Genomic DNA, 17,777 nt, shown 5'->3' with positions numbered 1-17,777 from the left:
CTATTACAAATCATAAAATCGTATTTTTAAAAAAATCAACAAGAAAATAAGGTCTAAGTGTTTAAAAGGACAGAATTAGTTGTAAGACTTAGCATATTACAGGCTTACCAAAATAATGGATATTTTTAAGATAAGAATCTTGATTCTAAGCATTTGTGCTAATGCAGTACATGTGTCATGTGATGAATACCAACAAAATAAAAATACTAACACCGTGGCAAGCTGAAAACATCAAGCAGCAATGCAATCAGAATAGGAAATATCTGAAACTTGCAGTATGAGAATCAGCACTCTGGGTGAAATGAATATTCAAAGTTTTGAACATTGCTATGGTATGATCTCAAAATCTCAAATACCTCTTCAATTTTAATTTTCTTAGGAGACTCTTCTTTATGGGGAGAAGATGTCCTTTTCACTGCTGCGACAGGGCTAGGCATTTTTGTTGCAACATTTCCTGAACTTCTTGGTGATGGATTTAATAGATACGCTGAGGGAACAATTCTAGAGATGGTAGGCTTTGGTGGTGGAGAAATGGCTGGTTGTGTGGCAGTTTGAGGAATGCTTTCATTTGAAGTACCTATGGACAAACAATTTAAAGACCTTCAACAAGAGGAATCGACACAATCATTTCAGTTCAATCACTGGTATTTTTGGTCTCTAACCAAAATCTCTGATATCAAGCAGGCATCAAGGAAGTGGTACAGTTAATGGTATAGCATCATGTTTGGAACATACAAGTGTGCATACACTGCACAGTTTAGTTTCAAGCTCATTCTTGAGCTTGAGTGCCCCCTCAGCAAGTTCACTGGTGACACCAGGCTGTGTGGTGCAGCTGACACACTGGAGGGACGGGATGCCACCCTGAGGCACCTGGACAGGTGGGACGGGTGGGTCAATGCAAACCTCTTGAAGTTCAATAGAGTGAGTGCAAGGTCCTGTGGCTGGGTTGTGGCAAACCCAGGCACATCCACATGCTGGGCAGAGAAGTGACTGAGACAAAGTCCCTGAGGACAAAGACTTGGGGGCCATGCTTGATGAAGAACTCAACGTGAGCTGGCCAATGTGCTCACAGCCCAGAAAGCCAAGCGTGCCCTGGGCTGCAGCCAAAGGAGTCTGGGCAGTAGGTTGAGGGAGGGGACTTGTCCCCTCTACCCTGCTCTTGTGAGACCCCACCTGGAGTGCTGTGTACAGTTCTGGTGTCCCCAATATAAGGACATGGAACTGTTGGAGCAAGTCCAGAGGAGGCTGTGAAGTTGATAAGAGGACTGGAGCACCTCCCCTCCAAAGAGAGGCTGAGAAAATTGGGGCTGGTCAGCCTGAAGAAGAGAAGGTCGCATGGAAAACTCGCAGCAACCTTCCAGTAGGGGGCCTACAGGGAAGCCAAAGGGGTTCTTTGTCAGGAACTGTAGTGATGGGACAAAGAGCAGTGGGCACAAAGTGAAAGAGGGGAAATCTGGGTTAGGTATTAGAAGAAATTCTTTAGTATGAGGTACTGAGACACTGGAACAGGTTGTCAAAGGAGGTTTTGGATGCCCTGACCCTGGCAGTGTTCAAAGCCAGGTCAGTTAAGGCCTTGAACAAACTGGTCTACTGGGAAGTGTCCCTACCCATGGCAGGAGGAGTCAGGGTTAGATGATCTTTTAGGTCCATTCCAAGCCCTTAACACATTATTCTGAGAAAGAATTCCTGTACCAGCCATAGGGTAGCCATGGCAATAACACTCTGCTTAGCCTAATTAAGCCTGCTTAAGGCAGGCTATATGAGCCCAGACAGAGCTCTGTATAATACAGCTGTAGTATTTGTGGTACCTAAGGAAATTCTACTATTCTATACTCAGCCATATATATGCATTGCCAAGACTGCATTAAATCAAATCCAAGAGCAATCTGATACTCCCTTTTTCACTCAAAAATTAAGTTTATCACTTCTCAGGCTTAGCTTATCCAGTGATAAATATGAAGTCATCACAGAGCATCAAATAAAGAATTGATATTATATACATCCTTTTGAAAAATGCTCCATATGACAAAGCTCTATCTCATCAATTGCCTACCTCAAACCCATAAGCGCACATAGGGAGATGCTCCAGGATGAGAAAAAATACATGGAGGAAATTTTTCATTAACAACTATCAGGTGATTAACATTTTGATTAACCAAAATATAAGAATGAACAACTTCTGATATGCTTCCAAATCCAAAAACCAGTCACGCCATTTAAGCTCCATTTAGTGCTCATGGACAAACTAACTCACATTGATGCACCTGTGACACGATAAAAATCAGAGAGAAGTAAGACTAAACCATGCCACACGTCAAGAGTGAATGAGAGATTTCATTTTGAAAGTCTAACCAGTCGCTCCCCTTTTCCATCTATTTCTGACTTGCTCCTTGTACACTAAAGCACCATCAAAAAAGAAGAGTAGCTGATTCTAAGAAAATATTTTCACCAGATGCTTTTATTCTTTGACTTCAGAGTGAAATTTTTAAATTTTTAAGTAAAGTGTACTTTTTCTTGCAGAAAACAGAGGATAAAGTCAGCACATGCAGTGGGACATATCCGAACAGACATCAGTAAGGAACGGGTGTTTCTGCTTACATCTGAGTCTTTTGCATTCCTAGAATCAATTTCAAGAAGCACAAGGAGCGGGAACATGGGAGGACAGACTACATACAGACAGTACAGAACCACCTTGAGTTTAACTACAAAATGAATTAAAAATAAATATAAAAATTGTTCTTCCAGCTTTAGATAATTTTTTCCTCATTTAGCTAACCAAACTACAGACCTACATTAGGTCATTGGAACACTACTGCTATTGTGTATAGCAAATATAAATATCTAAGAATTAAAGAATTAAATATCACAGCAAATACTTCTCTGATTTTATGAATCCTTAAGAAATTATTTAACTATGTGTATGAAGAAGAACACATTACAGCATGTGTTATGCAAAGTCTAGAAGACTCAAGCTGGAAGAAAAACTGCCCTATAAACATTTCCAAAAATTCAACAGAAACAATATGCTATGCCGTTTTCCTTACCCCCTGAGCTTTCACTGGAATTTATTTGTGGCACAGTGACTTCAGAAGCCTGTGTGTTGGTCACAGATGCTGCTGTTACAGCTGGCGCAGGACTGCTTCTGCTAAAAAGAGAAAAATTATGAAATGCTGAAGACATTAGTAAAGCTATGACATTACATGATCTGCCTTTCATCACATCGTATCTGCGACCAGTAACCACAGCTGGTATTTTACCTACATTACAGAGCAGAACTTATGCCAGTAAAAAGGTAAAAGTGAGCATTGGCAATCTACTATCAAACACAAGCAATGGAAGCTCTTTCAAATATTGAAATCACTCAATGACAGTTTTGAGACCAGAAAAAGGCTGTTTTTAAAAGACAGGCAAAAACTCAGGCAGTGTCCGCCCAAATAATGAGCACAGGAAAACACAACAACTATTTACTGAAGGATGAAACAGAACCAGTGTAGGAGGACCAGAATAAAAAGTTTGGTTTTAATTTACACACACTGTTATAATGTTAATTTCAGTCTAAAATCATCCCAAACAAAGGCCTGGGGCTTCAAGTGACCAATCATAAAAATGATCCCTTTTCCATCATCAAGAAATTGGGAAGCAGTGTGTATCTAAAATCAGACAAAGGCAATTTCCACTTCACTTGTGACATCCTAGGTAAGACAGATTTATTTCAACAGCACAGATAGTGGTATCAACTACTGTTAACCGTTTACCGAGGAAGACTAACTGAAAGAACTTCTGTCAAAAGGACTAAGTCAGGTATTTCACCCTATACAACATCCTATAATAGATGTCTAATACTGCTGGACTGTAGGAGATTGATGACAACTTCTATGTGTATCAAAGAGAAAAACATGGGACCCTGGAAAGAAGAGAGTACACTCATTTATGTGGTAAACTGGAGTTAAGGTAGGAAAAGACTTAATACAGAAAGTTGGTATTAAGATAACTTTAATATGTACACCTTGAAACTAGTGGGAAATTATGCTCCTAAGCTTAATTTGCATAGGTATCATCAGTAACAATAGGAGCACTACTGATTTCCCAGACAGAAAATCTAAACCTCTCTATTATCTCACACTTGGAGCCAAAACTCACAAAATACTTCCTCACCCTCACAACTATCTGCTCACTACTTCTCACAGCCTCCTACTGCAGGTGCCAAGTTTTTCTATCATCATTTTCTTCTAAGAATTTTTACCCAAATTTATAATTCTTCTTCTCAAGTCCAGCACCATTGCTCCCTATCCCCCAAATTTTGCTATAGTGCTCAAACTGCAATAAGAGTGCTTACAATCTCCATCCAATTTGGAACATTCCCACTGCAGTATCACGTGTGCAGTATTTGCCATGCGTTTAACACAAGTAATTCAGGAAGATAACAGCAACAAGACTGAAAGTCTTCATTACCCCTGAGAACTTCCAGAACTGTTCAACGGACTTGTCTTCATAGCACTGGTAGGCGAAGGCACAGACGTGCTGTTATCACTGTCCATAGACAAGTCTAGGCTGCTGTCATTCAGAGCTGTCAACCTGATCCCTTCTGTCGAATGCTGCAAGCCACAAGGCAAAGGCAAATTCTGTTAGTCTAATTAAAAGTTTAAAAATCAACAGAAATTTAAGTTATTTTAAAATGCAAACTTAAATGGACAGTTTTCAAATCCTTTTACATGTAAATAATCCACTATCCTCTCACTACAAGCATTGACACTTTCATGTTCACAACTCTGGTACAGATTTGTCTGAATCAATCACATTCAAAAAGAAACTGTTACTGTATTTAATGATTATATTTTTCAGCTTTATTTCATATTTCTTTGGTTTTGTGGACTTCAAAATACTTTCATTAACTTAAAAGTAAGTGATGTACATCAAAACAAACTGTACATAAAAAGAATTTAAAGAGGATTTGAACTTAGTCCATGGAGAAGAAAAACCCTTTTCTGACAAAGTACTACTACTTTAAGTGACATATTACTTAATACTTACATTGTTCTCTGAAACAGATCTACACTTGGTGTCAATAAAGACTTCCTAGTCCTTAAAACAGCATTCAATATAAAACAGCTATAGAAATAAAGCATGTTATTCAGCTATACTTAAAATAGAATATGTAGCAGTGCTTTAGCTATTAAAAAATCCAAGCAAACCTGTATTGCTCTCAGATTAAGCTAATACAAAGCAGTAGGGATTTTGAAATAGACTGAACTGTTCAATTCAAAGTTTCACCCCTTCTTACTGACTCAACTGAAATTAAACAATAATCCAACACAGCATCTTAATTAAAAACTAATGCTATCATTCTCATATGGCCACAGATAAACGACCCAGCCAGACAAGAAGATATTATCCACATTGTTGATGCTCTGAGAAACATAGTATTATATTCAGTGCACCTAATAATACTGCTACACTCCAATGAGATCATTTGCAGGTAAAATTAAGATCTCAAAATGTGATTTTAATTCTCTGACTAGTAAACCTAAACATCTAAGTAAACGTAAATTAGTAAACCAAAAAATCAAAAATTTGAGAGCAACAGTATTTTTATTGCTTTCATATATTAGAGAAGTTTACCTTTTTCTTTTTCTGAAGCACATGATTAGGTAGCAGTTGGTGAAGTTGCTTACGTTTCACATGCCTTGCAGCAATCTTCATATCCATCTCAAACATCTTGCTGTTTATTGCTTGCCTATAAACTACAATTAGAATAATATTAAGACATACTGAAGCATTTTGCAAAGTCCACTTACTTGCCCAGGCAGAAACAATTTGCATTTCAGAGCACTTATTACCCTCAAGAACAAGAAAAATGTTTCCCTGTTGCGAAGGAAGAAAGGGAACTGCCTAGCATGCCAGCACTGATAGTACAAACACAAACATTGCTTTGGAAACAGGTGACCTGTTTTTCAAGAAAAATGTCTTGCAAGCACACAGTTCTCTGTATTTTCAACAAGTTTTAACTGGAAGAGCTCAGAAGCAAACTCTTTATTTCACCTCAAAGTGATTAAAGACAGAAATAAATTTTCCTCATAAGAATTACAGCATTTACATAAAATTATTTTCTTTGCAGGTGATTTTATTTATGCAGCTCCACCAACAAATGGCTTTTAATTCAGTATTTAAGTGCTCATTTGCCACCTAATGTATTAAAATTACTCTGGCAACTCACACATCACTACATTTTTATACAGAAGTAATTTATGTTTAGATTTTTTCTTTTTTCTTGAGATTTTTGGTGCTCTGGTTTTGGTTTTGGTTTCTTTTTTTTAATTTTGTATGGCCATTTTGGCAGTTTTGTTTGGTTGGTATTTGTTTCTTTTAATTTTGTCTAGTATGACAAGTTATTTCTCTTCACCTCAGAACATCTGCTTCTGATAAATCACCATGGTAAGCACTAGTACAAGAACTGCACTGGAAACCAGGATGCTGGGCTCAAGTAAAGCCAGGTAAAAATGAAAAGCTTGTTCCTTCACACTGACTGTCTCCACAACATTGAACAAAAGCTGGGGCAAATGTATGAATAAAAAATGGTTCTGTAGCTCTTAAATACAAAAACCTGAAGAGGCATCTCTCTGATTCACTGTCTAGTCTACAAACATTAAGGAATCTCACTGAATAGGCTGTGAACAGGTAATTAAAAAGGTGTTAAGAGAGAGGCACACAAAGAGCTCAGTGAATACTGAGTATTAAAGCAAGTACTGCACTACTCCTTGGTATTGAAGAAGCTCATAAAGCCTCTCTGTAAAAAACTATACCAGTTACAGCTAAGGTAGAAGCATGCTCAATGAAACCAGACACTGTTAAAGCATTCCATATTCCGGACATTAGGTATTATCAAAGTTTCCATACAACAAAAACCTAGATCACTCTTCATGTCTCTCTTCCTCCCCTTGCTCCCACTGAAAAGCAAACTATTCTTTAATTCCATCCTGGAAAATAGTTAGTTACTTTTGATAAAATCTTAGGATCTATTCAAAAAGACAGGGCAAAGAAGTCTTTAGGCTGGATTAAAAACAATGAAGACAGACCCACACTAATTTCAGATTACCAAAAAAACCCACATCACACAAACATAAATTGTTTACTAGATTGTTACTTCTGGAAGCATATTCACAAACCCTTTGCATCACAGTTTGTAAGGATCTTGATTAAATGCTACTCCACTTACAAGTGCATCTAGTTAGACAAATTTCAGGAATACAGTGCAAATAAATCACATCAAAAATCATAAGTGCAAGTTTTAGTCTTTTCATACCAAAAAATCTTTGACCAGTATACTACTGAAATATCTATTTATAAACAATGAAAGACCTGAGAAATTAACTTCTGAATTCTTTCACTCCTTCAAGGCAGCAGCCAAGGTATTATCTTTTCTAAATTCTCAAAAATTAGAATGATGTTCCTATAGTTGCTATAGTATCGCCTTCATCACTAATAATTACAAGAAATATTTCAACTCTCAAGAAAGAGATGCCTCTCTGCAGCTATATATGACAATAAACAACTTTGAAATCTTGGTATGATTTATAAATATGCCTACATATTTATTGCATTCACAGGTGTGAGGTGGAAGGGGGACCAAGGTGTTCAATTCCCTTGCTTCCTCAAACTGAGTCTTAGAAATTCAGAGACCATGGCTGCATAAGGTAACACTTGAACCTACTCCTTTAGCTCTGTAAACACAGAAAATTTGAGCCTAAACTGTTATTTGTTTAGAAAAAAAAAACACAAAAAGACCCAACCTGTAAATTTATTAGATAAATCTGTCAAAGCTACTGTTCCTGACACTCTGGTGTCATACTCCCCAGCTGCTACTAATTCTTTGCTTACAAAATTTCCTATGTGTGTACTAAGTTACTTTAATGAATCAAAATGTAAACATCAGTAAGTCAAAAAGCTCTCTTCCCCTGAGTGTCAGACATGAAAGTAAAGATTACTGAATCAATTATCTAGTATGAAACACCATGTAATAAAAGACATTTTTGTTAATCCACTGATAAATTTAGTTTTACCAAGTAACAAAAATATTTAAACTATGCTGAAAATTTTTGAGGTTAAGCTTGCTAGCTTGTGTATGATAACTAATTCATCTGTTTAATAAAGATTACAAAATAGTGTACCACACTTTTAGTGAGATCTGCAAGATGTATTGATAATTTTTATCACTTTTAATGAGAACAAACTGAAAGTGATTAGTCTAAATCCTAACTAGATTTAGGAACATTAAAACTCATTGAGAGTGTGTTTCATGAAATAAAACCTCCAACTCCTCAGCTGAAACCTTCTGTGTAGTACAATTCTACTATTGCTATGAGCATTATGAATAAAGACTTCATTTTGAGCAAAGTCAGTAACTTCAAAAAGTTTATTAATATCAGAACACCTAAAAAGCAAAACTCACCTGTGTCTGTAAAAGACTGAATGTCGTAGGTAAGATCAACACTTAAATTTTCTGAGTTTTCAGTTTTCTTAAACACCAACCCAATCACCCACATTGTACGGTATTCCTCCCTGGAAAATTTTATAAAAAACAGTCATGTAATACTGACAGAATTAAACAGCTTAATAAGTTATTTGCTGCAATAGACAACAGTTGTACTTTCTAGCTCTAGTAGCAATAGGAAACTGGACATAGAAGGTAAAACCCGAGTTGACTAACAATATTCTTTTTTCATTCACAATATAAGTCATTAAACACTACACATCTACCCCCAGCAAATGAACTGAGATCATCAGTAGATTACTCCATTCAACCGTGTTCCCATATAGATACTCTCATGTAGCTCCTAGCATGAGAATAACCAGATCTCAACTCGACATAGCAACTATAATGGCAATGAAAGTAATTAGAACCTATTACCTAATTAAGCAACTTCCATTTTGCAACTTAAACATGTCTTCAATGCTCAAATTTCTTAGCTGTAACTGACTACAAACTGCAGATTTCAGTTAAAACCTTCCCTTTGACAGCTCCCCTTTACATGGGATGGTGAAAGAATGTCCTTTGTATACACTGTAAAGATAACCTTTGCTAGAAGTATTCCCTGAATCAAGTCCTCTGAAATAAGAGCTAATTGGATCCTCTGATTATGCAGGCAGTTGTAGCTATATCCACCCACTAAACTGGTACTGAGGAAGTGCTGCTTGCTTTTGTCCAATTTTACTTGGAACAATGTGTAACAATTAAATAACCTCTTAAAAAAAGTAGCCCCATACTGTACTTAAAGCAGTTTATGTGTGGAAAAGGCCCTGTGCAAGAGTAACAAGGCTTTTCACATATCCCAGTAAAGACAAATTCCTCCCTCATTCTCACACTTCACACAAAAATATGATTCCTAACAAATTAATTACAATGCTATCTTGAAATAAAGTCTTAAAAGAATTTCCCGCCCCCACACACCTGCAACTGCTGTTTTGAATGGAGGAGGAGGGAGTCAAAAAACATTTAAAATCCTCAACAATCTGAAGCACTTGATACTCTCTCCACTGTTTCCACAACCTGACAAATTCTAACCACAGCCATTATGATTTCAATGATATTCATGCCAATTGCTAAATTTTATAACATTAAATGAACTTAGTTACTCAAGAGCTCTGTTGTACAGTGCCTGATGTTCTCCCAGATTCTCAGTGCTTCCTCACAATTAAAACAGCATCAACTAAGTAGCAGTAACTTATACAGGTTGGCAGGAAATTATGCAATTAATACAGTTATTAACAAAAATAATTTCCCCTTATTTTCTGATTTAGAGTCATTCTTATACAGAATTAAAGAGTACCTAATTTAAATAATACCTATTTTAGATATTATTTAAGAAGAGCTGAGCATCATTTGTTTGCCTTTGGGTGCTGCCATTAAAAATTAATCCTTTTAAGATTCTATAAAAATATCCGTTTATTTATTACTGAAATTGTGTTTTAGTTAAGTTAGTTTCTCCCTACTAAATGAAGAAAATAGGTTTGCTTACTTGTCAGGATTCTCCTTGGGTGCTGGGAATGACTGTGGATTCACATGAGCCAGTGTAATGAATTCGTTCTTCTCCAGATTTCCAACTAGAATACGGATTTTTGATTCCACCAAGCCCACCCTGTGTAAATGTCATTTATTAGCAAGATCTCATTTACAGGAAATAACAGAAGTATCGAACATCACATATCAGGATTAAATCCTCGACATTCTCCTTATACTAATACTTGAGACTACTAATGAATTAGTGCACGTCAGATTAACTCAGATCAATAATTTCAGTTAAGGCGTTACAAAAGCTGACAAGGCAATCTTAAGAATGCCCTGCAGCTCTCTCTGCAGCCTGATTTCACAAATGGAATTAAATACAAGACATTACACATCAAGTAAAAAGCAGTTAGAAAGGACCACCACATATTTATCCAATATTCTTTTGGCTACAGATCATGAATTTTAGAGGTGAAGAAATTCCCAATACTTGCCAATCTTAGAATTTCACTAATAAAAGAGCAGAAACAGGGAAAGCAGAATTTTTGTTTTGAGAAACAGCATTTCATGTAACTGAAAACATACCTCCTCACACTGCTTATTAAAAAAAGTGCACAAGGCATTTGTAAAGTAAACCTGAGACTTCTGTTAAGGAAAAATTCAAGCAACAGCCTTCACTCCCTAGTTTTTCATTTTTACTGTTTTTTTTTCAGAACTCTACTATCTTTACCCAATTATTTTTGAAACACTGAAGCTCTCCACTTTCATTCATTAAGAAGACACCTGATATTCCCTTGTCCAAGGTTGCTGGTGAGGGGGAAGGGAGGTGCTGCTTTTGTTTTTTTGGTGGGGGGAGGGTGGGTGTTTTTTGTTTAAATCTCAAGGACTACTCACCATTCTAGTCGCTGCTTTTCTGTCGGTGCGCTTGCTAGGAGTACAATATAATGCCTTTGGAGATAAAGACAATATGCTATTCTATAGATATTTCTAAAACTAGACATTCAAACCTTAACATTAAAACTTTGCAGTAAACTCTACATTGTAAAATACAGATTATTCATTTAAGTATATACCTTACGTTAAATTAAGCTTTGTTAAGTAGAAAAAGGGGCTATGTCTCAAGTGTATGACTAATAGACCTAAAAATATTTTGGAGTTTAGGGCCATTTGCAATTCCACTGTAATGCCTTAATAAAAGGTTAGGAATGTAGCACTAGTTGAAATATTTCAACACCTCATGAGATCAGAGATTTAACTACTACAAATCAAGAGAAAAGTTGTTCACAACTACCTTTACAGGTCAGCTGTCTTAGTTGCAATATTATTTCTGAATAGTGAGAAGAGTGCTTAGCACATATGCATTTGCTCAAAACCCAAAATAACACTATGAAATGTGGTTTAAAAATTTGTATCTGCGTTTTGGAATTCTCTCAAGGCACTTATCTGAAATTTCATAAGGAATGCTTCCTCTGATGATAATTCTTAAACTCTGAACTATTTTCCAGGATATTCAGTGTATAACCACTGTAAGCAGATTTCAAAGAGACGGTATACAAAACAAAAACAGTATTTTAAAGAAATCCAAGGACAGCAGAATGGGAAAAGATTACTTTTAGCTTGAGTTCCTAATGAGGGCACTGAGGCAATCTCACATGCTTACAGGCAGGTTTTTCAGAAGTTCAGCTGGGAAGTCTTTAGCATCCTAAGTCATCCAGTGCTGCACTACTCTATACAGATATAGCATGTTTAGGTACCTTCAAGCAGGATTAAAGGACAGCAGTAACACAAGAGACCAGTCCCTAGCATATAGCTCATGGAGAAGAAAGCAATGTCAATGACACTGGAAAACTATGCTACAGAGTTCTCTGGTGCCACAGGCCTTCAAATCACAACAGCAAATCCAAATCAACAGATCAAATTAGCAGCTACATGTTTCTGTACTTATTTTTAGGTGGCAGGAGCCAAAATCCTGCTACATGCTACAATTCTCTGATTTCAGTCAGATGATGTCAATGAAACAAGGGAACTGAAAGGGAGAAATATGGAGAAACATCTTCCCTGTTCCGAACAACAGAGAGATAAAATAACCTACTCATTTTGCATTTTGGCAGTATTAACTGCTTCACAGGAAAATGTTATGGAAAAAGATAATAAGAGACCTGTAATTCTCTGTGAGAAGCTACTAATTACTAATGTTGGTTTATTCTAAGGAGCACTACACTTTCAGTAAGATTCCTACACCATACATATCACACACCTGCAGAATGTTTCACTCAGTAGACATGACAATGTTTAAGCTTTTTGATATTTTTAACCACGTCTGAATCGAAAAAGACAGATTTCAAAACTGCAAATATTTGAAGAAATCAGTTTCCCAGTTACTTATTAAAAGCATCCCTGTGAAACACTTCTGAAGAACAACATAAAAAGAAAGTAATTTGGCTATGTCTCAACTAGCTGGTAAACATCTAGAAAAAAACTAGTTGGTAAATATCTAGAAAAAAAACCTAAGTCTTATTTATGAAAAAATAAGTGACTGTCAACTATTTTTGATCAGGTAGTGTTTGCTGAAAAAGATCCAATTTCTTCTCACTCAACTACCAGCTGTTACTGCTGAGGGAATTATTCTCTAGAAATTTCCTACTACCATTTTTAATGCAATTGAATATATAGTCTTAAAAATTAAGATACCATTAGTTTTAAGAGTCCAAGGTCTCACTGCTAAATTTTGCTAAGGCAAGATTTTTTTTATCAGTGCCTTATTCATAGTTTTATCACAAAGCACATGTGTAATTCAGAAGTATCTATCACTTCATTATAAAGAAAAAATGGTCTTAGCTTAAGCTTCTGCCTCAGTGGCAACTTTTAGATTCTGGTCTTATTCTGAAGTGTATCAGTTTGGGGTTTTGTTTGTTTGGGGGCTGGGATGTTTTCTCACTGTCTTCCATTCATAATTATGTTCATAAAAAAAATCTAATATAGATAGTATAGAATTATAATACATCATTAACACATGTCTTTCTAAAAAATAACCCAAATTAAAGTCATACTACTTTCTGGAGGGAAAAAAACCAAAAAAAACCCCAAAAAACCAAAAACGCCAACTGAGAACACCTGAACATATAATTTCAATTTTTCTTTATTACTTGTCTGGGAATTACTTTTATACTTTACAGTCCTATGAAGCCAAGAATTTAAACCACCTTTTTAAAAGGTATATTTATATTCTACTTATTTAGCAGAATTATCTCTTAATGACATAGAAAGGATATGCTAGAGCTCATTAAATGAGTGCTAGTTCTCTCAAAATCCTGCTCTCTTGGTCTTAAGCTATAAGGATTTCACTCTCATGCAACATTTCAAACTCATATCCATTTGAAATTCTTGCCACTTCCCTGTAAAACACCCTATCTACGCGTTCTTTGTTGTTGCCTTTCCCTTCTAAAAATTTGAATCTACATGAAGGGCAGACAATACATGTTGCAATTCCCTAACTCCAAGTAATTGCTGACATTTAAAAAGTAAGAAAAAAAAGTAACTAAAAGCAGATTTCCTAGTTTTCCTAATTTCTAATCTGCTCCTATTATGCAGGTATGCATTAGCCTATAGATTTCCTTGGTTTATTTTAAACACAGACAGCAAGTCAAAAGTGCTTATGAACAATAGCTATTCAGCAACTAACTGCCATTGAGAGTGATAGATTACTGAAACTATTCTTTCAGAGATTAAAAGAAATTCTTGTCTCAGAGCAAAGATCAGATGTTCTCTTATCTGGCAGAGCATTACACACTGCTATGAATTGCAGCAGAACATGCCAAAGCATCTACAATTTAAACAGGGGAAGAGTGTGAAGAGGGAAAAAATTTCAAAATATCTATCTTTTAGATGGAGAACTGACCAAGAGATCTGACTTTACTGGATACAGACACAGACTGCATACAATTATTTACTTTGTAAATACTACTAACTAAAATTAAAAAACTAACCTAAGGAAAAACAGATAAAATCTTGAGTAATTTAAATTAAAGCAGACTCCATAATACCACTCCATACTTAAAAATCAGAGCAAAGACATCTTGTGCAAAACAGAAAACCTGGATATATAATGTTGAGCAAGAGAATTTTATTGCAACACCTGGTAAAATGGTTTAAGCTGGTACACATAAAAATATGTATTAAAATGGAGATTATTTCAAATGACAATAAAAGCTTCCTATTTTTTTCTACTTTTGAAAGAAATGAAGAAAATGTATTGGGGAACTTAGGAGCAATCTCTTGAACAGAAACTGATTTGTCTGCAGACCATTTTTTACTTCAAAAAATAATATAATTTAACAGTATTTTTTTAAATGTTTTCAATCTTAAGCTCCAAGGAACAACATAAAAGCCATCCAAATGTTTTAAAGCTTTTATCATGCAAAAGGTATAGAAACAAAACACAGACACATTATGAAGGTCATCAGTCTCTTTTAATGGGGGAACTGTATATTTCAATCTTGTTTAGATTAGTACAAAACCAACCAACCACTCAAAACAAACAAGTGTAAAATATATTTGATCTTGCTTCAAGAAAAATGGGTCTCCAATTTCAACTGAGGGCAAAGAAGATGTAGTCCATATTTTAATAATCCATATTTATTATAAAAATACAACTTTCAGCAAATCCGTATACATTTAACAAGCTTCTGCCCCACAAGTATATTACTAGAAACCCTAAAAGTGTGAAGTGTGAATTTCAATATTTCCCTCAGAGACATTACAAAATTAGAAAAGCTAGGTGAGAGTCAATATAAGATCCAAGAGCCTTAAACTTTAATGAAAAAAATCTATGAATAACTAGTACAACTGGTAGTTAGTCAACACAATTGCAAAAATACCTTTTATTACCAGAGTAAACTGCTGACTGTATTGACAGAAGAAAACACAATTTTGAGTACTTATTCATCTAAGTACTGACCTTCAGAATAAGTTAACATCTTTTTTCTTGGGAAGGCCCATTGTTAGAATGCTTACTGACAGGACTAAAGAATATTTCTATTAGTCAAACCACCAGATGACACTTCTTCAATGTTATTGGTAGGTGGCATACAAATTCTAGACTTAACTGGCGACATTCTAAATATCTGCTCAGGGACTAATTGATTTCTGAAATACAGGTTTAAGACACAAAATGTACCTGAGGAGATTATATTACTTTCCAAGAGAAAGGACAGTAGTGTATTCTCTCTCCCACGCTAGAAAAAAAATCCTAACAAAACATTTTTGGACATCTAATGTATGTATATTTATGATCCTGTGCTACAGAGCATTATGAGGTAGTTCAACTGATAAACTTTAAATATTCTGCCATGCCATAAAATACATACTTGTACTTCTGAAAGAAGTTTGGAGCTTCAAAAAGTTTGGACCACTCTGCCTTACTCAGCAAAATTTCATCTGTGATAGCAAGACCTAAATTATAAAAAGAAAAAATTTAAACTTCTTTTAAAAAATACAGTTTAGTATCCAGAGTAAAGACAGTTTGTTAACTAAGCAAAATCTACTAAGAATTACTTCCTCCCTTCAAATTCACAGCAATTTATCAACAAGATTTATAATTCAGTCATACTTTCACTGGTCATTACATAAACAAACCATATTATTAAAAAAACTCAATCTGTGTAGAAATGTATGTTAATTGATCTGATTATTTCCCGTATTTTTGCTCTGTGGCGTAACACAGCTCCTTTTTGTTTTTTTTTTTTGCATATGCCACACTGACTATTCAGTTCAAAGACAACAGATCCTTCCCTTACAGTAATTCCCTTCTATCACCCCTTGTGCAAGGCATTTTACAAGGCAAAGAAATAGTGAGTCAATAAGATACTGCTCTGAGAAAGCTAGCTGTAGTTGCTCCCTGCATCAAATCTACTTCTTGCTTTGATAACATCTTCCCTTATCTGCTATAATTATTCATTACTTGGATAAATCCAGAGGACTCATCGTCAAGAGAGTCTAGTGACTTATATTAGGCCTAGAAACAGGCATCAAGTGGAACCATTGCTAATCCTTCATATAACAATCTAAGCCACTAAAATGAAGTTATTATACCATTAGTTCTAATTTTCAGAGCACAAGGCATCCTCTTTCATTACCCTCAGTTTCTAAGAGTGAAGGACAGACCTGCAGAAGGATCCACTAAGTTTGCATTGTTAAGCGTAACAGGTCAAGTTCAACCTCTCTCTAAACAATCTGTCAATAAGCTGTTTAACATCCACCCACCTCCTCCTTTCAAAGCATACCCACAATAAAACCATTTTAAACCTGTCTGAAAACATCTATATAGAGAGCATAAGATAATACTTACCTTGTTTAAATTCCTCAACCATGACCATCCGTGTGGAAACGGACACATTGTACGTGGAGTTCTGCTGTGGGTATGCTGGTGTAATTATAGGCATAAGATGGTACCTATCACTGGGGTTTACCTACATATAACAACAGCCAATCAGTTTTCTTCAAGCATACACATCAGTTAACAAATTTGGATTTCTCCCTTTACTACAACCAAGTCTTAAGTTCTAAGAGACCTTTGTTTGCAGACCAAGAGTACAGAGAAAGTTTAGAAAACAAGAATAATGCTTTCACAAAGGACATCTTTCTGAACAACAGTGATGTGGGAGGGCTGTAACCTGTCAGCACATCAAGTTGCAGGCATTTCTAAATCCAGAAATGCCAACCAAACAGAACAATTTCTCTCTTTAATAGGAATTAGTTTGTGATCACATGAAACCAAGGACACCTCATCACCATACAAGCACCTTCTGCAGAATGACTGTCTTCGGACCTTGTGAAAGATATTTTATACTTTATTTCTGTAACACTACTGAAAATTAAGAGCCATTTTAAGAAAAGAGGCTCTGTGGAACCTGACAGAAGCATCACTTGCATTCACGTACTTTTATTTAACAGCAGACAGGGTAACAAAAAAAGAAAGGACACAACATACACACCAAAGTACATTAAAATATTATTAGGGTAACAATCTTGTAGAAGGTAAATAAAAGATAAACCCCTGCCATTACCTTAGCCCACTTTGATTAGTTACTACAACAGTTCCCGTCACACACTGACCTCAAACTTCCTGTTTCAAGAATAACAGACTCAAGAACATGTTTTTAACCGCTTCACATATTTAAATGTGAACTTTTGTCAATCAGAAAAAAAATATTTGAAGTAAAGAAGGGAATACAACTCAACCTCTGATGCTTACACTATTCACCAAAATAAAGATTAGCTGAATACTACGACTGACAAAACAGCTTGAGCACACTCATATTATGCCCTACTGAAAGCTCACAATGGGAGCCATGCATCTGCTGCAAACTGTTTCACTGACTGCCTGAAGGACAAACATGTCCAATATCCTTAATGTAAGTGCTACAAAGATGGAGATCAAGTATTATAAACAATACACAAAACAACTAAGAAGACTTCAAGTTATGATCTTCTTTGGTGCAAGATGAAAAGACACTTTACCACCACTATATGGAACCAAGTCTATCTTGCTGTAACTTGCACTGAATTCAAGATACTCGCAAAAGTAACAGGCTTTAAATAAAAAGCAAACTATTTTAAGATTAGAAATTTTCCAAAAATGCATCACTTTAAGACATAACTATTTATGCTGAATTTTTATTAAGATCACTTATTTCAAAAATTGGGAGAAAAACTACATTGTTTAGCAAGTGTGCTTCAAGCAGTCAATTCAGAAAATTAGGGTAACTTTGTTCTATAT

General features: G+C 35.6%; 1 protein-coding gene across 1 annotated transcript in view; it reads right to left on the bottom strand.

Moving 5' to 3' along the window:
* Window positions 1-269: 269 nt before the first annotated feature.
* Window positions 270-17,777, bottom strand: part of PAPOLA (poly(A) polymerase alpha) — a 28,858-nt gene continuing 11,350 nt past the window's right edge. The window contains exons 10-18 of the mRNA XM_031066333.1: window positions 16,347-16,467; window positions 15,367-15,451; window positions 10,895-10,948; window positions 10,014-10,133; window positions 8,447-8,556; window positions 5,620-5,741; window positions 4,453-4,595; window positions 3,045-3,145; window positions 270-577 (exon numbers count right to left, since the gene is read on the bottom strand). Of these exons, the coding sequence (XP_030922193.1) occupies window positions 285-577; window positions 3,045-3,145; window positions 4,453-4,595; window positions 5,620-5,741; window positions 8,447-8,556; window positions 10,014-10,133; window positions 10,895-10,948; window positions 15,367-15,451; window positions 16,347-16,467 (1,149 nt within the window). The 3' untranslated portion in view covers window positions 270-284. The remainder of the gene's footprint in view (window positions 578-3,044; window positions 3,146-4,452; window positions 4,596-5,619; window positions 5,742-8,446; window positions 8,557-10,013; window positions 10,134-10,894; window positions 10,949-15,366; window positions 15,452-16,346; window positions 16,468-17,777) is intronic.

Source organism: Geospiza fortis, unplaced genomic scaffold (assembly GCF_000277835.1).
Source record: "Geospiza fortis unplaced genomic scaffold, GeoFor_1.0 scaffold23, whole genome shotgun sequence".
Classification (NCBI taxonomy): Eukaryota; Metazoa; Chordata; class Aves; order Passeriformes; family Thraupidae; genus Geospiza; species Geospiza fortis.
The sequence above is the reverse complement of the archived record's forward strand: the minus strand, read 5'-3'. Positions and strand labels throughout refer to the sequence as shown.